General features: G+C 40.4%; 1 protein-coding gene across 10 annotated transcripts; it reads left to right on the top strand.

Moving 5' to 3' along the window:
* Nucleotides 1–13,154: 13,154 nt before the first annotated feature.
* LOC135583860 (zinc finger CCCH domain-containing protein ZFN-like) lies at nt 13,155–21,721 on the top strand. Of its 10 annotated transcripts, XR_010495079.1 has the most exons (9): nt 13,157–13,504; nt 14,004–14,203; nt 14,288–14,445; nt 17,020–17,082; nt 17,523–17,642; nt 17,825–18,121; nt 19,860–20,177; nt 20,484–20,821; nt 21,583–21,721. XR_010495079.1 is itself a non-coding variant. In XM_065143359.1 (8 exons), exons 3-8 carry the CDS (start codon nt 14,293–14,295, stop codon nt 20,766–20,768), a joined length of 1,080 nt encoding a protein of 359 aa, XP_064999431.1. In that variant the 5' UTR covers nt 13,155–13,504; nt 14,004–14,203; nt 14,288–14,292; the 3' UTR covers nt 20,769–21,001. The 10 variants fall into 10 exon arrangements, 9 of the variants coding, with proteins under 9 accessions (XP_064999431.1, XP_064999430.1, XP_064999424.1 ...); XM_065143359.1 differs by lacking the exon at nt 21,583–21,721 and having other exon boundaries at nt 13,155–13,504; nt 17,981–18,121; nt 20,484–21,001; XM_065143358.1 differs by lacking the exon at nt 21,583–21,721 and having other exon boundaries at nt 13,155–13,504; nt 17,978–18,121; nt 20,484–21,001.
* The last annotated feature ends 273 nt before the right edge of the window (nt 21,722–21,994 follow it).

Below are 21,994 nucleotides of genomic sequence, written 5' to 3'. Positions count from 1 at the left end.
AGGGACTATAGGTATACGGTAAATGAAGACATACAAGTCTAATGGATTAGATTCCCCTATATCGTCTGGGGACTACGACGTAGTGGCCTAATACATCCGTAGTCGATGAGAAGTGAATTATTATAGAGATAATAATTTACTAAGTTAGAAGGAGTTCTGACAAGTATGACTCACAGCTAGCTCGATATTGGGCTTAGAGGGTCACACACATATTGTAGGCATTGTGATGAGTAGAGGTTCGGATATAAGATATCCGCCGGAGCCCCTATCTTATTCGATATCTAATAAGCCCCTGAATTATTGGATCCCATGGACGAGATCCAATAAGAGCCCATGAGAGATTATTGGATAGAGATCCACTAATCTAAAAGGCTTCGGTAATTGGATGCAGATCCAATACCCACTAGGGAGGATCCATTAGGGTTTGACAAGGGACCTCTATAAATAGAAGGGATTCAATGATTCTATAAGCTATAAGCTAGAGCCTTTGCTTGCCTCTCCTATTCTCCTCCCCCTCTCCACCTCAGAGTAGGCTTGGAGTTTTGAGGAACGTCGTCGCAGTCGTACTATGTGGATCACCGCTAGAGAGGATGACACTTGACCTCCATCACCCTCTCCTAGAGATCTACAAGGAAATAGGGATATACGATCTCCCTAGGTAACACAATCTATTCTATACGTAGTTTGTTTTATGGATTTTTGCGCACCAATCTTCGCACGACGATGAACATCTTTTTAGGAAATTAGAGATTTTGTTTTCTTGTTCTTCCGCTGCACATGTAAATGTCGCCCCATGATTTTCCAACAATGGTATCAGAGCTAGGTTGTTCATGCGAATGATTGGTTTTGAACTACGTGTGTTGTGTTTAGGAAGAATTTTGACGTTAAATTGTTAACGCAATAGACGAGGAAGGGCAGTAACTGTTGCTACCCTTGCTGTGCTCGAAGATGGCTGCCTGCTTGCTGCCATCTTCATGCAAGCAGGCCGCCTACAACGGTGGCGCGCAAGGGCGGCACCTGCTAGTGTTGGACCCGCGGGCAAAGGTGCCGCAGCGCCCGCGGGCTGAGGCACCACAGGGCAGAGACGCATGTGGCCGCTGCTCCCGCGAGGTGATGCGCCACAGGGCAGCGGCGCCTGTGGCCGCTGCTCCCGCGGGCAAAACCCCCCCCACAGGGGCGGCCATCCTGCGGGCAGCACCGCCAGCGAGCATGCTGCCCGCAAGCGAGGGTAGCGCCCCGCCCTCCGTTGCACAGCTTGCTGCCGGCAAGGTGGCGTCGACGGCTACAGTAGGGGAAAGGGAGTAAGGGGGTTAGGGTTTTCTAGGCAAAATATAGTTTTGCCCCTTAGAATTTGAGAAATTATAGTTTCTGTCTTTTATCCAAATTACAAAAATACCCCTAAGATTTCAAAAATTCCCTACAAGTCCCTGATTTTAGAAAGTATTAATTAATTAAAAGATTTAGTTGATTATTATTTTTATTATTATCTAATAATCCTACATGATAATGATTTATACATGTGATATTTGATGTGTGGACGGATGATCATGAACCGTGTGATGTGTGTACTTGTGATTATTATTATTGGGGTCTGCGAGACTCCATTATATTTCTCGTTTATCATCGGGCTTGCGTGCCTATGATTAAGTTGTAATCAGATGAGGAGGCACAGTGGGAGCGTGGATGCGATAGCGAGACCCATGAGACGGACGATCGCGATGCATAAAGATGCATCGAGATGTCGACGGAACCGACGAGGACGAGATGGACGATCACAGGGCATGGAGATGCACCATTACACACATAAATCTTGATGTGAGTGATTAGGCCTACTGGCTCGGGCCTGATCACATTAGGTTGTGGTCAATGATCATCTGGTGTGATAGCTTATACACAAACTATATATATATATATATATATATATATATATATATATATATATTTGTATGCGATGTAGATATATATAAATATATATATGTGTGACATATCATATTAGGAGACCAAATCATAGAAACCTCTCTCTCGATAATATTAAGTCGGTAAACGTGAGGCAATTAGATTGACCCACGTGGCCTTCCATCGTTATAGGTAGGAATCGATTCCCGATATAGGTTGAGTTGGTCGAGTCTCTCGAGGCTCACTTATATCGCGATTCGTTATCTTGCTTATGACATAGAGATGTCACCGGTGACCTGAGGACATGGTATGCTTGGTCGAGTCCCTCGATGGTATATCATCAAATCAGACTCATCTTGTAACGAAGGTGTTGACTTAACCGAGCATCATGGTTGGTCGAGTCTCTTGAGACCATGGTAATTCGAAGGTCGAACAAGACGGGAATCACAAGGAGTTATAATCAACAAGAGTTGCCTACCTTTTGGGCTTAGTGTGGTTGGTCGAGTCCCTCGAGGTTACACTAAGATGCTGATTGGATCTTGATCCCCATTAGAAATCTGCCGGAGACTTTTGTTTCACGTACTAAGGGTGTTGCATGACTCGCTAGTAAAATAGTGGAAGCATATTAAGATAGAAGCTCATATCTTGATTGTTTATTTCTTATAAAATTTGTATGTTATTCATTTCTACTGCATCTTTTATTTTCAGAAAATGTCGCATTTAAATCCTTTACGTGGTATACTTGATGTCAACCGCCTCACTGGTCCAAATTATACGGATTAGCTCTGCAACTTGAGAATTGTTCTCACGGCGGAGAAAATCGCATACGTCCTTGATATAGTGATGCCTACACTTGAGGAAGGGGCAAGTGAGGATGAGATCGCTCGCTACATGAAGTATATTGATGACTTCACTCTTGCTTAGTGCTATATGTTAGGCTCTATGACTCCTGAGTTACAGAGACAACATGAAAAGATGGATGCCATATCCATTTTCCTACATATCTGTAAATTGTTTGAGGAATAGAGAAGGACTCAACGATATAAGATATCTAAGAGCCTCTTCCCCGTTAGGATGACTTAAGGGACACTAGTTCAGAACCATGTCTTAAAGATGATTGAGTGGATAGAGAAACTCACAGGACTAGGAATGGTCATAGAGGATAACTTATGTGTGAATATTGTGCTTCAGTCCCTACCAGATTCCTTTTCAAAGTTCATAATAAATTTTAATATAAACAAGCTTGAGGTGACTCTTCCAAAGCTCCTCAATATGTTGAGGGAAGCATAGAGTACTATTAAGAAAGAGAAGTCAGTTCTCTATACTAGTGAGACCAGAAAGAAAAGAAAAGCATAAAAGTCCCTTAAGAAGGGTAAGGGCAAAGGTAGACTAGGTAAAGCAAAGGTTGCTAAGAAAGACCCAACAAAGGACAAAGGCCAGTACTTCCATTATGGCAAAAATGAGCACTGGAAGAGGAACTGCAAAGAGTACCTTGTAGAGAGGGCGAAATAAAAGCTTGAAGAAGCTTCAGGTACATTCATGATCAGTCTCCATTTGTCAGACTCTTATGATAACACATGGGTATTGGATACCGGTAGTGCTTATCATATATGCAATTCGTTGCAGGTTCTAGCAAGGCCTAGGAGACTAGAGAGAGGCGAGATGAACCTCAAGATGGGCAATGAAGCAAAAGTTGCTATAGTAGCTGTTGGCGAGGTCGCCCTACATTTGCCTAGTAGAGCTTTTCTTGCATTAGATGCATGTTATTTTGTTTCCTCTATTATCAAAAATATTATCTTCATTTCATGTTTGATAGTTAGTGGATATAAATTAGTTTTTGAGAATAATGATTGTTCGATATTATTAGATAATAAGATCATCACGAAAGGAATATTGCATAATGGTTTATTTATGCTAGACACTACTTCATATATCATAAATGTAAGTATGTCTAAGAGGAAACGATATGAGGTAAATAGTGCATACTTGTGATATTATAGGCTAAGTCACATCTATGAGGGAAGGATTCAAAAGTTGCTAGATGATGGATATCTAGATCCATTCGACTATGAGTTATATGCAACTTGCGAGCCTTGCCATCATGGAAAACTGACCAATTCTCCATTTAGTGGAAGTGGAGAGAGAGCCACTGAGCTGTTGGAACTCATACATAGTGATGTATGTGGACCTATGTTAACTCATGCCATTGGTGGTTACTCCTACTTCATTACCTTTACTGATGATTTTTCCATGTATGGATATGTGTACTTAATGAAGTACAAGTCCGAGGCCTTTAAGAAATTCAGAGAGTATAAGAATGAAGTGGAAAACTAGACTGGAAAGAATATCAAGACTCTTCGATCAGATCGAGGAGGTGAGTACTTAAGTACAGAGTTTACTCAGTTCCACAAAGGACCATGGGATATTATCCCAATGGACACCTCCTTATACACCTCAGCTCAATGGTGTCTCTAAAAGGAGAAATCGTACATTATTAGATATGGTACGGTCCATAATGAGTTTCGCTGACCTACCCATCTCATTCTGGGGATATGCCCTAGAGACCGCAGCTTACCTTCTGAACGGAGTTCCAACTAAGTCAGTAGTATCTACACCATATGAGATATGGAAAGGGAATAAACTCAATCTTAATGTTGTTAAGATTTGGGGCTGCCTTGCCCATATTAAAATATACAACCCCGATAAGTTAAAATCGAAGATAGAGCGGTGCAAATTTGTGGGATACCTCAAGGAAACTTATGGGTATTATTTCTATCATCTCAAGGACCAAAAGATCTTTGTAGCTAAGGGAGCAGTGTTCCTTGAGAAGGAACACATTCTTAGCGGAGATAGTGGGAGCATGATAGAGTTGAGCGAGGTTGGAGAACCAAGCTCAAGCACCACTCTATAGCCCGAGTCTATTCAGATACCTAACATACAAGTTTCAACTTTACGTAGGTCTAGCAAAGTATCTCATCCTCTTAAGAGATATGTGGGACATATTAGAGGAGATGATGTTGAGGACATTGATCCTCAAACCTACGAGGAGGCTATTATGAGTATAGACTCCGGGAAGTGGTAAGAAGTCATGAATTCTAAGATAGATTATATGTACTCCAACAAAGTTTGAAACCTAGTTGATGCACCCGAAGGTATTATACCCATTGGTTGCAAGTGGATCTTTAAGAAAAAGATCAAAGTAGATGAAAAGATAGAGACATATAAAGCAAGGCTAGTGGCTAAGGGGAATCATCAAAGGCAAGGTGTTGACTATGACGAAACCTTCTCACCCGTAGCAATGCTAAAATCTATCTGAATTCTATTGGCTATTGTAGAACACTATGATTATGCGATCTGGTAGATGGATGTGAAAACTAAATTCCTCAATAGGAACCTCAAAGAGGAGGTGTATATGATACAACCTAAGGGATTCATGTCCAAGAACTGTCCAGATAAGGTGTGCAGGTTGCTTAGATCCATTTATGGACCAAAGCAAGCTTTCCGAAGTTGGAACATAAGATTTGATGAGGCAATTAGATCTTATGACTTTGTTAAAAACGAAGATGAGCCTTGCGTGTACATAAAGGTAAGTAGGAGCGCTATCACCTTTTTGGTATTATATGTGGATGACATCTTGATTATTGGGAATGACATAGGAATGCTATCCACAATAAAGGCTTGGTTATCTAGACACTTCTCCATGAAGGACTTAGGGGAAGCATCCTATATCTTGGGGATTCAGATCTATAGAGACAGATCCAAGAGGATGCTTGGCTTATCTCAATCTAAGTACATAGAAACCATTGTCAAAAGGTTTGATATGAAAAATTCCAAGAGAGGTCTCATACCGATGAGACATGGGATATCGCTTTCTAGGAGTATGTCCCCAAAGACTCCAAAAGAAAGGGTAAACATAGATATAATACCTTATGCCTCAGCGATAGGGTCTATCATGTATGTCATGCTATATACTAGGCCTGATATATCGCATGCTCTGAGTGTCACAAGTAGGTATCAGGCGGATCCAGGCTTGGAGCATTGAAAAGTAGTAAAGTGTATCCTTAAGTACTTGAGAAGGACTAAGGATCTTTTACTAGTATATGGAGGTAGTAGCCTCAGGATTGAAGGCTACACGGACTCAAGTTTTTAGTTTGATGTCGATGATAGTAAATCGAATTCGGGGTATGTGTACACCTTGATTGGAGGAGCAGTATGTTGGAAGAGTTCCAAGCAAGATACTACTACTGACTCGACCACAAAGGCAGAAAATGAGGGAGTCTGGATGAAGAAGTTCATCACAAATCTAGGAGTCGGGCTAAGTAGCGAGGAGCTGATTCCTTATATTATGATAACTACGGGGAGATTACTCAAATAAGGGAACCCGGGTCTCATCAGAAGTGTTCTAAGGATGTTCCAACTTATTAGAGAGATCATGACCTAAGGAGATGTAGCAGTGGAAAGAGTTCTATCCGAAGATAACATTGCAGATCCACTGACAAAGTCGTTGTCTAAGATTGTCTTTGAGCGTCACAGGGGTCTGATGGGGATCAGACATATAGGTGATTAGCTTTAGATCAAGTGAGAGATTGCTAGTCATAGGTGCCCAACAAGCCAATCATGTGAGTTGGCACATGTGACTTGACACGGAATCTTTTTGCTTATTATATTTTGACATTTATCACTTTATATTAACTATTACATATATATATATATATATATATATATATATATATATATATATATATATATATATATATATATATATATTGTGATGTCCTTGGATCTGTGCAATGGGAATCGGATCATTATGAGATCACGATAATGAGATCGATTCACCTTTAAACACATATCCTAAATAATCCCGATCATAGGTTACTTGAGAGGGACATCGTGATAACCGGACAGACTGGTGTGTTGTATACCCATCTATATGATGGATGCAGCTGGTCTCATAGCTGCTCGTGTGGGGACATTAGGGATATAGTACAGGTGCTCATTGGAGAATGAGTTTACTGATTGATCTGCTTATGGAATACTGAATGGTTGATGATGCCTTATTGTTAGACAATGATTCTGTAGTCCTAGTGGTGTATCTGATCCTTAGGCTTGAGACATCAAGGATGTCATGTATGAGTACTCCACTCTTTAATACCAGACTTATAGGTTTGGATGTCCTAGATCTAGTACAACTAGTCATTGGGAGTGGCAATCGACCTTACGAGAGCTATTGAGCGTCAATAAAGGATCATCCACTCTCGGCATCATGAGAGGAATATCCCATGTGTTCTTGCTTAGACAAATCCCTAGCCAAGGTCATTCAGATTGAGAGAGAAAGAGTTCTCCAGGAGAATCCAATTAAAGCAAGACTCGAGAAGAAACCGTATGGGTCTGATAGCACCATGCCCGATATACAGTCTCTAGGATATTAGATGGATGAGGGATTATAGGTATATAGTAATTGAGGACAAACAGGTCCAATGGATTGGATTCCCCTGTATTGTTTGGGGACTACGGCGTAGTGGTCTAGTACATCCGTAGTCGATGAGTCAAGTAAATTATTATAGAGATAATAATTCACTAAGTTAGAAGGAGTTCTGACAGGTATAACTCACGGTCAGCTCGATATTGGGCCTAGAGAGTCACATACATATTGTACTCATTGCGATGAGTAGATGTTCGGATATGAGATATCCGTCGGAGCCTCTATCTTATTGGATATCCAATAAGCCCCTGAATTATTGGATCCCATGGACGAGATCCAATAAGAGCCCATGAGAGATTATTGGATAGAGATCCACTAATCTAAAAGGCTTGGGTAATTGGATGCAGATCCAATATCCACTAGGAGAGGATCCATTAGGGTTTGACAAGGGACCTCTATAAATAGGAGGGATTCAGTGGTTCATATGCTAAAGCCTTTGCTTGTCTCTCCTATTCTCCTCCCCCTCTCCACCTTAAAGCAGGCCTGGAGTTTTGAGGAGCATCGTCGCAGCCTTGCTGTGTGGATCACCACTAGAGAGGAAAATACTTGACCTCCTTCACCCTCTTCTAGAGATCTACAAGCAAACAGGGATATACGATCTCCTTAGGTAACACAATCTATTCTATACGTAGTTTGTCTCACGGATTTTTACGCACCAATCTTCACATGATGACGAACATCTTTTTGGAAAATTGAAGATTTTGTTTTCTTATTCTTTCACTACGCATGTGATGTCGCCCCCGAGATTTCCCAATAGGGTGAGGGGGGAGAGAAAATGATAGAGGATATTTTGGTATCACCCAACTAGCAGTCATCTTTGATCACACATGACACCACTCCAATCAAAATAGTGCACACATCTCAAAGCAATACGAAACAATACAAATCGATCTAGGAACAGTTACGTCTTGAAGCGATGCAGCTCGACTCAAAAGCGACACCACTCGGCTCCGAAGCGATGCACTGCAAATTCACGCCATTCAGAATCAAGTGATGCTTGCTAGTAATGATATAACCCTACAAGGCATGGGGTTGGAAGGGTGGCCCCGGAATAGACAAATCACTCGTAAGAAATATCAGCGGATGCCAGCAAGCATAAGGAGAGTCAACTCCCTATGAAAGGTATAGAAACCACCCCTAGGTAGATATCAGGGGACAGGATTTACTATCTATAACAACTAACTTAAGTTGCGAATGGGTCAAGCCGTAATTCCTCTCTCTGGTGTTAACCTGTTGTATAGGGACTCGGGACCAGAAGCCCCTCGCGGATTCGTCGGAGAACACCCTAAGAGACGACAACCATGGCTCTTTGTCCCTTTTCCGTGAAGTCTTCCTTATGAGTAACAACACAAACGATCTTATATAATCGGAATCGAATCAAGCCATGCCTCTTCCTAAGCCACAGTATAAAGAATCACATCACAGCCCGAGTAAAAAAATTATATTTAAAGACTCTTGAGGTAGACTTCCTACTTCTACTCAGGTGCATAGTTTTCTCGATAAACAATTTGATCCTTGTTGTATCTACCACCATCCCTTTGATCTCACGAAACACATCTTCTCGAATGTTCCCATGCTTCCTCCCATTGGCCTTTCTTTCGAGATAAACTGAATTACTATTTCACCAGCTTGGTTGATTGGCCCGATGGTTCTGGGCTTCAGAGTTACTATTTCACCAGCTTTGTTGATTGGCCCATTAGTTCTGGGCTTCAGGAGAGGCAATCCCCTTATTGCTATATTTCTTTGGCAATAGAGGCTTGACAGAAACAATTAATTGTTTCACAATTTTGGGGTTCAATCGTTCTCCATCAAGTCTACAGCCTTGGCTATGCTGAATAAAAATCAACTCTCCCTTTCATCCACAACCCTATCCAATCAAGATTTTGATTTTATAATATATGTTTTACTTTGATCTCTTGTTTACTCCAGATTCTATTTTCGGTTTCTCACTCTGAGACAAGATAGGTAACATAGTTATCGCAAGCTACACACCATACAAAATTCACTCCCCTATTCACTTGAAGCTATAGCCATGTCAAGCAATTAGGCCTCAACAATATATAGGTTCACTTCAACTCACAATAACTCATTAACTACATGGCATTAACACCATCGTCACAAATTGCCCTTGTGTGCTTCTTTAACCAAAGTCCGATGAACAATCACATCATAACCACACTATCAAGAAACATATTTCTTTTTCTTCAAAAAGTTTTGTTCTATAATCTATTGGATCTTCCAATAGGATTCAAATCAAGATGAAGTTATGGTCATTTGTTAGAGAGAAAAACAAATTGATTTTTATAGGATTTTCAATAAATTCTTTGATTTCTTTTGGATTATTCATTTGGTTCTCACATTTTAGATTAATTGAGATATCGAGGAAGATCAAAAAAAGTATTTCAAAAATTGATACGATTATATTTTTGTTCCATTTGAAGAAAGGAAGGATCAAAGGAATTGATTTTTCGTTTGGTTATTGAACTTCTGTTTAATCTAAGACTCAAAATTTTAAAACCAATGCACTAGCTATCTATATGATGGGAAAATATTGACATTAGCCTCCACATGATAGTTGGCCTGCTAGTTCACCGCCACTCGGACGCTGACATGGGAAAAAAAATGCTCACATCCTCTTTCCCAATGGCAGACGATGGGGTAGTAACCCTTTAGGGTATAGGCTGACCATCACAGACCAATAACTCTCTAGCGACAAGACTTATCTACTTTTTTCTCAATCGACTAGCATAGTTGATCGTTAGCATTGACAAACGGTGCCACCGTAGTGGTCCTCCGCTGATGATGCACCATGGGAGACCATATCGTCTTGCCATATGAGTAAATGAACCCTAAGAGGCCATACGGGTCCGTGCCCATCTGACATCAATCCCCTCTTGTCAAATGCCCAAGTATAAAAGCCAATCCCTATGACTATTAGGGAGGGAGAAGAAAGCTTCTACTGTTCATACCCCCCCACACCTATGAACTTTACTATTAGAGGGATCGGGTTAGAAACTTCCCTTGATACTAACCGTTTGTGTAAGATCCCAAAGGGAGCCAAGACATTTCTCAGTTCATCTCTAGAACCCCGATGAGGCCCTGATCACCTTGGCCCGACTTGGAATCCACTTTGGACATACAAGGACCACCTTGAGATCACTTCAGTTAGACTTTCCCTAATTCCAATCGCTTGTCACACCGTTACACGAGCCATCAGGATGAGCTTACACCTTTCGAATAGAATCAAGTTGTGTCAACCCCCGGTCAACAATATCAAGGTAATAACACTATTCTATTTCCTAAACTTACACTCTTAAAACTCAAATATTTACCTGATGCACTAGCTACCTAGATCGATGCTAGATCTATTCTTTTGTTGCCTCTTTCGATATCTCTATTTCGACATCTCTATTATTAATATCGAAAGAATACTTTTTTTCTTTAAAAAAATTGACAAGCATGAAATAATATAACTTAGAATACTTAAATTTGGATTTATAATTGTATGCACAAGATATTTTATAGACAATTTCAAGTATTTGCAAACATTAAACATGGGTCTAAACTAGAGTTCTATAATTTTTCTAATGGAAAGAATTGAGGTCTTGTTCTGGGTTGAAATATAACACTCAAGTCATGAAATTATAACTCTATCCATTACTTACCATGCTAAATAATAAATAGACTTTGATACTATCGATACAAAATTATTTAAGCCAAAGATTACAGTAATACATATGTAGTTCTGTTATATACCTTTATGTCGTGATCCGAGAATTGATACGATTTGATTTTATCCTGAAAGTGCAAGATCGTCGAAGTTATTTACCGAGGGGAAAAAGGATTGGGAAGCAAGATTGGACTATGGAGGTCGGCTTTCGAGACTACGATCGAACCTTCGAGGGCATCCCAAGGTGGAGCCAAGCAATATTTGGTCTACGTCGGGATCCTGCAAAATAGGCTAATGCTAGGAAAGGTTCATAACTCAAGCCCTCAGATGATTAAGTTAGTGAGTATATATATATTATTTTCAATTCCTTCTCCCGAAATAAGGAATCAGTATTTATACCTGTTGAGATGATCAGAGAGTATAATGGTTGATAATGATCGCCAATACCTATCGTGGTGTTATCGTGTTGGTGATCGACCTGTGCGCCCCTTGTGGCACGGGTCGACCCGTCCGAGCTCGAGACATGCCCCTAACCCATACAATCCTATGCAACATGGAATCAGGCAGAGGGGCATTGATTGCCAGATCAATTTTCTTCTGCGTCAAATAGATATCGGATCATGTTCCACATCGGCTCCACGTTGACTCTACCTCTGTTTGGTGCGAAAATATTTCCTATCGAGTTCTTATTGAATAATTCTTTCGTATAAGAAAACTATCATCAATAAATATTTGTCTCGCATGAGGGAAGAAGACGTACTGTGATTTGGACGTGAAGGCATTCCGGGTAGTCAACATCAATTCTGATGAGTTGAACTTGTGTTGACCGGCCATTCCGAAGACTGCGGAAACAGACACCGAGGAGCTTCTCCCGCAAACCTACCCGCGGGGCTCGAACTAGATGTTGTCTGAGAAAGGTTCGGGCAAGGTCCGAGAGGGTATGACGTTGGGGAGAAACGTTGCCCGGAACAAAACGAAGAACGCATGACGTCGGTTGGGCCCGCATTCCCAAAAGTCCAAACGCACGCTTCACGTCCCCGTTTCTTCACCCGACCCGAGTGCGTCACCCTTAGGGCCCGAGCCACGGAGCGAATCCGAACCCGAGCCCGAAAAAGATCACGCATCAAGAATCCCGCCGGGGGACCGGTACGTAACACCCCGAAAGTCCAACATAGACCGTGGGCCACCACTCTCCTGCGTACCTTCTCCCGCAGGAATATGCGCCCATGGGACCCATCCCTCGTTTCCCCCGCATTTACGAGGGGCGGTGCGCTCCGGTGGCGACTTCTCCAGGTGCGCGTACGGCTCCCCAGTAAAAAAAGAGCGGAGATCGAGCGAGCGAGAGGTCCACTGACGAAACCGTATCCGAATCCCACACGTGGCGCGTCCTCACCCGTTCTTTCGAATCCCCCAGCTTTCCGCGGGTCCCACTCTCCTTCCCAGGACATCTTTAAATGACCGTCTCTTCCGTGCATCTTCCCGCACGATTACTCCTGTATGCGCAGTCTTTCGGATCGTCCATATGGATCAAGATCAAATTGAACGGCGAGCATCACCAGATTACACGTGCGTTTTCCCGCACGGGGAGGGGCGTCACCGACGAATGGCGCTTCGGACCGGTCACCGGTCACCCCTCCCGTGTTCTTTAACCGGTTATCTCGCCCACGGTCGCCACCGACCCATTTGCCCCCCCGTGTGTTCCCCTCCCCCGCGGACCACGCTTAAGCACGGCTCCCTTCTTCTCTTCGGTCCCATCCAACCGTCGGTTTGATTACATCGGATGGACGGGATCAGCAGGCGACCAACGTTCGTACGCCGCGAGTCACTTTAAAGTGGTTTCACGAAATAGTCTCGTGAGTATTATAATTAGCGTGCAAAGCTTACTTTACGGCCGGATTATATACAACTAATCGACGTGTTTAATTATTACCACGATATTTCTCGCATGTAGCTCCGTTCGCAGTGGTCTCGACATGCGTCCGATGGTTTACGTGGGTAAGTTTAGACGGTTGGATGGGGCATGCAATGGATGGAGCTGCGAGGGATGCGGCGTCGGTTATCGTTCGGTTTACTTCGCGGGTTCGTCAGCTCGCACGCTGGATCGATCGATCTCGCGGTAGGGTGAAAAGAGAGAGGAGGAATCGGATGGCTGGTTGCTATTTCCTCTCTTCATTTGTGGAGAGGAGAGCGCTTCCGCTTCTACTCCTCTTCGTCCTATCGAACGCTACCCCTTCCCGTCGCCTTTGTTCTCCGCTCCTCCGTCCCGTCCTTAGCCTCTTGTGTGATCGCAGGTGCTGGAGTCTGAGGTGGGTCGTCGGCGGGAATGGGAGCTCCGTCGGGGAGCGCTCGGTGATGGCGGGGAAGGGATGTAGTACGTGAGTGCCGGGACGCAGCTACGCGGCTCTGCCAGGGCCGTCACTGAAGCGCCAACGTTGTCGCGACGGGGCTTAATGAAGGTCGGATTAGGGTTTCTTCGATCCTGGAACCTGTAGCAATGCTGCGAGTTGTCGTACTTCGGAGTAGTTCATATGGAAGGGTGACATAGTTGGGATTTTGATCGTGGATGTGGAGCTCTCGGCTTGATCCTCTGTGTTTCTTGCACTTCCTTTGGAATTTCCGGTTCTTGCATGAAAAATTGCCGAAATGAGACGATTTTTAAGGTTTCGAATCATATCTCTTATGATTTCAATTGCTCGGAAAGTTTATTATTGATAGGTTGCTCTATTTGATGGAGCTTGCTCTTACCATTTGATGATTTATGCTGCTTCTGATCTGCCTTCTACTATATAGTTTTTGGTATTTGGGCACTATGGGTCTACATTAATGTGATAGGGTCATTCTGACATCTATTTGGCATTTGTCATTTATTATTCTGCTCTTGTTTTATTCTGGTGATTCGATCACTCAATCCATGACTTATGTCACAACTAGCTTTTGGAACTCCAAACCATTTAGGTTTTGCTTGGCCATGGCGTGGGATCCATTCTAGTGGTGAATGTTGGAAGTGCCGAGTGTATCTATGGCATCTCTGGAACATTCTTTCTCAGTTTAGGTTTTGCTTTATCGACAGGCAAATGTCCTATTGCGGCAGTTATAACGATCTCTGCTCTGTTCTTCTTTCTCTTACCGCTTCTCCATTATGCAGCTTCGTAAATGTAAGCAATTTTTAATTATCGGGTAAGCTGCTATGAAGCATAGTAGAGCAATCTAAAAGCTGTGTACTTTTTATAATGTGGCAGAAGCAATGTGGAAAACGAATATGAGAGGAAGGGACCCCGTGGAATCTGGACCTTACCCTGAACGGCCAGGAGAACCAGACTGTGCTTATTACATCAGGACTGGCCTCTGTAGATTCGGGATGACCTGCAAATTTAATCATCCTCAGAATAGGATGTTGGTAATGAGAATGCCTGCGACATTACATCCGTTGAACTCTACAATCTGATATCAGAATATTGTCCATTCTTCCTTTTCAATCTCTTTTTTTTTTGTGCCAAGCATAATATCAATTTTCTAGATAGGCTTGCACTGCAGAGTCAGACAAGTGAGTTTGCTTCTGTTTTTCTTTGTTCTGATCAGAAAATCTGTTTTAAGTTGTGTGACTAGGAACTTTTTCTGTTGCTTAGGAGTTAGTTGTTTAAATTTAGGCATACTGTTTGGTTTAGCATGCATGGTTTAGTTACCATTTTGAACCTACCATCCTTTGCTATCGGCTGCCCTTTGTAGTAGACATAGGTGCAATGAATTATTTATACATCATAGTTCTCTGTCCTTCTCATTGCTTGAGATTGATTTGGTAAATAAATACATCTTTGGGAAAATTTCATTGACAACTTCAACTTAAGTGCATTCTTGCTTTTTTTTTTTTGTTAGTTTTGAGAAAATGGATCAGTTTTTTTTAATCCACCTAGCTCCTGAACTTTGTTGCCTGCTTTTTATTTTTTATTTTTCCACTTTGGAGATCAGACACTTCCCTCTTTGGATGTGTTAGCAGATTTTTGCCTCAATGGAGGTTTACCGAAATAAGAAGAAAAAGGAGTCAGTTAAATGGCAATGTTTCAACAGAAGCTGTTTGATTTCATGATACTATAAAATAATCAGGACATTTAAGACTTGCTATGCACATCCAATTTGGGTCCGAAGACATGGATGGACCCATTTGCAGGACTAAACACACAGTAAACATGGTTTCTAACATAATTATTCTTTTCTAAGCTATAATGTCCTTGCTAAAATAAGAGTTCAAATATAGGTACTAGGTGCATGGACTTCCATATTCTAATCCTTGCAGCCTTACTAGAAGAAGGCTTTCATCACAAGCTCTATGATTGTGCATGTCATCATCCTAAAAAGGGCTAGAATCCCAGTGTCTTATGGTCATTCATGGACATGTGGTTTCATTACCATTCATGACAATTCAAGTTCCCAACTGAATTGTCTTAATAAAAAATTATAGCCATTTTCCTTGCGTTTACATACGAACAGATCAATTATGGGAAAAAGCACATGCTGAGACATACCTAATGAATCACAAAATTTAAGATATGGCATGCTTTGAAATTCTTAATTTTGTTTTCTCTGTTATGTTCTAACTTCTGACAATCTACAACTGCTTATGGATCATATAAAGATTCCAAGTCTCTACACAGAGATACATGACAGGATAACTATATTATTTTTGCTGGAAAGATAACGGGTTAATACTTGATATATGAAAAAAAAAATCAAATTATCTGAGGATGTTAAGCTATGAAATGAGTAAAACTATGGTTACTGAGCATATAGATAAAGTAATTATTCAGTTACTGTCATTCAAAATATTCATCAAAAACTAAGTCTGATGTACCCATTTTTTTATGAAAATGTAGAGCATTGCCTGCTGCCATATGGATTTGTACAAATGTCTAAATTCTTATTCATGTTTGTCTTCATACTTATTAATAGTAATTGATGTTTGTATGATAAAGTATTATCTTTAGGGAGCAGAGAACATGCTAATCAAAGTTTAACACTCTTACTTGTCATTCATCTATTGTGTTGTGGCTGAATCTGAAATGTTTCAGTAGGTAGCAAAGAAATCTCCGGCTGTTTATGTTTTGATCAAAATGGTAAGATGAAGTCAACCTGCTACAGTTGAACAATTTCAGCCTATTTCAGTTATGTTAATATCAACCCAGATTTGTCAGAACTAAGTTTAGCCACATCTGAAATTTGTTATCCATCCTAGTTCTCTGGTTAGGCTTTCTCTTACATACTTCTCCTCCAATTCCTGTCTTTTATCTGGTTCCTGCTTGAGATCTTCAAAGAACTAAATTGAACAATTCTCTGAAAATTTTTCTTGAGGGAAAGCATTTGTTTGAGTTGAATGTAAATTTTCTTTTGAAATATTAATATTTTATCTTATTTGAGATAGAGCTCAGGATAGCAGAACCAAAATTTTTATCTTGCATTTTGGATCATTTGTTCTGGATATTGGCAAGCAATGTTTAGTGCAGCATTTTAGTCAAAAGACTCTAAACTTCCATCAAATGCTGCCATCATGGAAATGAAGAAAAGGACTAATAGCAAGCTATAGAGTATAGAGAGAAGAAAGAATGTATGTCACTATAACTAATAATGAAATAGTACCTACTGTCATTCTGCACTTGTTATCATAGTGTGCTGGTATTTTGTGTAGACTCTTCTGCATCCTTTGTTGACTTGGTAAATAATTTACCATTAATATGCTTGTTCCACCATCCCTCTTCTTTTTGAACAGGAAATGTGGTCAAGATACTCGTGATTAAGATGTTTAGGTTAATTGGATTATTTGGTGAATATTCATGTACTTAAATCATATTTTCGATTAATAACTTGTCTCTTCTACCATGTTTTTATCAATTTAAAACCACTTTTACATTTTCTTGGATGCCCCTATTTAATAGACTTCCAGTATACTTGACGGCTTGAATTAGGTTTCGTTAAATTTCAGGCTATTGCAGCTGCAAGAATCAGGGGAGGGTATCCTGAAAGAGTAGGCCAGCCTGAATGTCAGGTGAGACTTTGTATCACACTTAGAGTTCTATTTTGTTTTATTCTCTGTGTACTCTAATGCATGTGGCATTAGTGAATTGATAATGCTAAAATTTGATGATTCATACTGAACTGTTATTGGTAACATTACCTAGTGCCTTTGTTATATAATTATTTTTTTATCCTTCTTGTTTTGTTGTCTTCTGTGATACAACTTTTTTGCTTGAGCATTTATTAGGCTTGTATTGTAAACTTCTTTCATTTTCTTACTGGACGAAGTTGATGGATTAATGGTTCAATCTTTTCTTCCAAAAAAAAAAAAACACAAAAGAAAACATTATTTGTTTTTATCTCTTTGTTTCTTTCTACTGTATAAATAAAAAGTCAACTTCACTTGCTTTTGTTGTGCCATTATTAGCTATGGCCTTATGTCTTTGTAACACCCATTTTACTCTTTTTCAGTATTACTTGAAGACAGGAACGTGCAAGTTTGGATCTACATGCAAGTTTCACCACCCCAAGGAGAAGGCTGGAATTGCAAAACAAGCTCAGTTAAATATTTTAGGCTATCCACTACGTCCGGTTTGTGCTTGCTCTGGTCTTTCTGTTTCTTTTTCTGGTATTGTTGGATTTGTCATTGCCAAGTGGTAGAGCTGATTAAATAACTAAATATACCAGTTTTGTGCTCCTTTTTCCCTGTTCAGCTCTCTGAATTTTGTTAGTTAATTGGACATTGCATGATAGTTTATGATTTTGAATTGTAGAATGAGCAGGAATGTGCATATTATATAAGAACTGGAGAGTGTAAGTTCGGAAGTACATGTAAATATCACCATCCACAGCCATCTAATACAATACTTGCTCTACGTGGTTCTCCTATTTATCCATCTGCGCATTCGCCAACAACCCCCGGTCAGCAGTCTTATCCTGCTGGGATGACAAACTGGACCTTACCAAGATCTTCATATATTTCAAGCCCTCGTTGGCAAGCTTCTTCAAGTTATGCTCAGTTAATTCTTCCTCAGGGTGTGGTCCAAGTTCCTGGTTGGACTTCTTACTCTGTAAGTAGTCTCAGATTTCTTTCTTATTTCTATTGACTTTGTCAATGCTTAAGAATAAGAATCGTGAGATTTTATTCTGATTATCTAGAATGTACTTCTAACTTTTAAGCACTATTGTGCATGCATTTTATTATGATTTTGATGTTCAATATCCAAATTTATCATGGCTATAAAGTAAATTAGAAATGATAATGTATTTGAATGAACAACACAGAAAAACTTAATTGAACAGTGTCAACTCTTTATTTGTATGAACTATATGCAGTTCACAGAAGATTTTTAGGCATCAATTTGTCATGTCATTCTTGTGCTAACTAGTATCAATTTGTGGGTTTCCATTTACTGGAGTCTTATTTTTAAAGCATTGAATAAGAAATGTTTGACCAAGAAGAGCTGTCCGCCAATATATTAGCAACTAGTAGTGGCATCTCAGGTCAGATTTGGATGATGTACTAGTTCTAATTCAAGCTGCCATGTGGTCGTGTGATAGCCATGCCATCAGCATGGAGAAAAAAACCAAAAGGAAGTCCAAATACTTATTTGTTTACTTGCCATCACACACACAAAACAAAAAGAAAGCCACTTTCCTAATCCAGGACTTCCAGCTGCTAGAGGATTTGTCAACATGATAAGAGGGAGATGCTCCTCTTGTGAGTGCCGCTCCTAGGCTTGAGTGCTCTTCCAATCCGTTCGTTTAGGGCTTGAGCCTCAAAGAGATATGGTTGATAAACCAATATGTCAGTTTGATCCATAATTTGATCCATGCATATTGAAGAAGTGTTGTTTGACAGAGACCACTGAAATTTACTGTTCCAACAAAAACCTCTAGTTTGTAGGTAACTCCATCTGAAAAGTCTGATCACTGGTATCAACTTAGACCGGCATGTGCCACCTGTAGCTTGATGCATTACTGGATTAGTAAAACCATAGAAATTACATAAATGTGAATTTATATAGAAGGTTATGGATGAGAGTAACTTGATTGGCATATTATAGGTTCACAATCATTTTTTTTCATTTTGATGTTGTTATTATTTGTTTGTCTTTTGGATATACTTGTCATCTGTTTTTTATAATTCAAGTTATCTTTTGTGGGTCTGAATGTGAGAATTTCAACCTCTTCAAACTGAAGTTATCACTCTTTTGATCAAGGTTCGCCGTATCGTACCGTACCGGCGTTTCGACCCGGGCTCGGTACCGGTACGGTACGGTATACCGCTCGGTACACCCAGGTGTACCGAGCGGTACACTAACGTGTACCGAGTACTGTACACTGCTACAGTGTTACTGTACACTGCTACAGTACTCGGTACGGTACGGGGCGGTCCGCGTATCGCTGGCCTGTCGGACCGGTACGTACCGCCTGTACTGGGCGGTACAGTCGGGTACGGCAAACCTTACTTTTGATACATCTACTGCATTTGACACTATATATCTTTGGTTCTCTATACTCTGTTTTCCTAGAGTCGAGCAATCAAGTTGTAAAAATATATTCTACTACTCTAATACGAGGTACAAGGAATTCATGATGATAGAAAACAGTTTCTCTAATATATTTCACCAATTATAGTTCTGATTACTTTGGGATGTCACTGTTGTTATGTGTGTTATTGCAGAATATCAAACCTCCTTGCCAATCATACTCATATATATTAGATATTCTTTTTTGTCACATCCTGTATGAGAGTGGTATATTAGGCTGTCAGCACTTTACCATGATCATCATTGTATCATGCAGGGGCAGCTGGGTTCATCTCCAGGAAGTCAGCAAACAGCAGGGGTTGCTCAGTTTTATAGTCCCTCACAACAAGGTGAGACAAATATTGGAGCTCAAGGGAAATTTTCTTCTTATCGACCAGGTTCTGTTTCTATGGGACTGTATGCAGTTCCCAGAGAGAACATATTTCCTGAGAGACCTGGCCAACCTGAATGTCAGTTCTACATGAAGACTGGAGATTGTAAGTTTGGTGCTGTTTGCAGGTTCCATCATCCTAGGGAGAGACTAATTCCTACTCCTAATTGTGTGTTAAATCCATTGGGTCTTCCATTACGTCCAGTAAGTTATTCACCCAATCTGTTTTTTCTCTCTTTTTTTTTATCAACAGTTCATTCATGTTTAGGATCAGTTTTGCACTTTACTCAGATATGATTTGCACAATAAATATTACACAAATATTTTCCTTTTAGTCCCTGGTTACCTTGGTCACTAATGCAGTTCTTGGATTTTAGTGCTACTTTTATATATGAAGAATATATGAAGACTTGGGGTCTTCAATATGAATGCTAAACCTTGCACATCATCTTATTCCTCTTTTTTTTACGAACCTGCTAACATGTTAAACGACCTTTGCAACTTTAACAGGGAGAGCCCTTGTGTGTTTTTTATTCTCGATATGGTATCTGCAAATTTGGCCCAAACTGCAAGTTTGATCATCCCATGGGCCCCGTCACATATGGCCTGTCAGAGTCCTCCACGGCTGATGTCCCAACGGTTCAGCATCTACTGGGATCATCATTAGATCCTCCTACTTTGACATTGCCAACAGAAGAGACTGCCAATGGTAGCTCAGGAGTGTCAATACGAGCACCAACGTCAGACTCTAGACGAGCTACTTCTGTTGATGAAAATGATGAGGCGGATTCATAGTAATTTTCCTGTTCAAGTATTCACAGGTTTATTTTTCCCTTGAGCTGCCCAAGGTAAGGAAATTATCTGTAACATCCAGTTTCTGTAGCTGGAGATGTACAGTCCTTTCGATGCATTTTTTTCTTCTAAAGATTCATCCATTTGGTGGCAAACAAGAATTGCCTATTAAATATGCTTCTTAATGTTATTATGAAATGCTTTTTAAAATTACATGATAATATGCTTCCTCTTGATATAGCATTCTTCTCCAATTTTTTTCCTTATACAGAATAATTCTTTTAATTCTAATAGCTCCAGTGGCTCTATTTCTCTCCAATATCTTCTTATTTTTATATCTTGCGGTTGAATGCTAGATATATATTTTTTTTCCTTTTCTCTAGTTTTCTTCCGTTAGAGGCATATCTCTAGGTGGATTAACTTTGTTTTTTCCTTTGGCATCTAAATGTTGTTTTTAGGTACATGTAGAGCATAGATTAAGTTCTCGACTTGCTCTCAGTTAGTCCTTTTGTAATATCTCTTGCTACAATTTCCATTCCCAGATGCTCGTATTTGTGTTGAAAAGAGCAGTAAGAGTTCTGTTGGATCTGAAACTAAACACTAAAACATGTGTGACCTTGCAACAACATACGGTAGCAGCTTCCTAGAGAAAAATAATATGCTGTGTGATGAATAAGCTGAAATTATATGTCACTTGTAAGTTTGAAAATGCTTAATATGTCATATACATGCATATCCAAATCATTCACATATTCATTAGCTGTGAATTCTAACTTGAATTATATATAATAAATATCGCTAATATCAAAGCTTGCAGATTAAACCAGATCATGATTGGTTCGATACTGGCCGTTACGACTTGTTTATAAACTCGCCCGGTCCCACACGTAAAGCCAATCAAGACACAGGCAAATAGTCGAGCAGAGGAGGACCTGTTCATATATGGCACCCAAAAAGTTGCACACATGCCCTGGCCACCGTCCGATCACAGATCTCGTGCATCTCGAAGCAACCGCAGTTTCTCGTACCTCATATCCAACGGTTATAATGTATGTGTGTGTCTCTCTCTCTAAAAAAAAAAAAAAAGGCAGCAGAGCCAACAACGAGAACAGAAGAAAAGCGTGGAGAAAAGAAGGAAAAGTGAAACCGCCCCCTCTCACTCTCTCTCGTGCTTATATTCCCACATTACTCAGCGAGTTCTATACTAACAGTGTTTATTTCTTTTTGGG

Source organism: Musa acuminata, chromosome BXJ3-3 (genome assembly GCF_036884655.1).
Source record: "Musa acuminata AAA Group cultivar baxijiao chromosome BXJ3-3, Cavendish_Baxijiao_AAA, whole genome shotgun sequence".
In the NCBI taxonomy this organism is placed as follows: Eukaryota; Viridiplantae; Streptophyta; class Magnoliopsida; order Zingiberales; family Musaceae; genus Musa; species Musa acuminata.
Note: the sequence above shows the minus strand (reverse complement) of the source record. Positions and strands in the feature narration are given on the sequence as shown.

What these genes read in the sequence shown, in the direction of transcription:
- LOC135583860 (XM_065143355.1), top strand. Translation starts at nt 14,293, where the DNA reads ATGTGGAAAACGAATATGAGAGGAAGGGACCCCGTGGAATCTGGACCT. An exon ending in ATCCTCAGAATAGGATGTTG is followed by an intron (nt 14,446 to 17,019) that starts GTAATGAGAATG and finishes GTTAAATTTCAG; the next exon opens with GCTATTGCAGCTGCAAGAAT. An exon ending in CTGGTTGGACTTCTTACTCT is followed by an intron (nt 18,122 to 19,859) that starts GTAAGTAGTCTC and finishes TGTATCATGCAG; the next exon opens with GGGCAGCTGGGTTCATCTCC.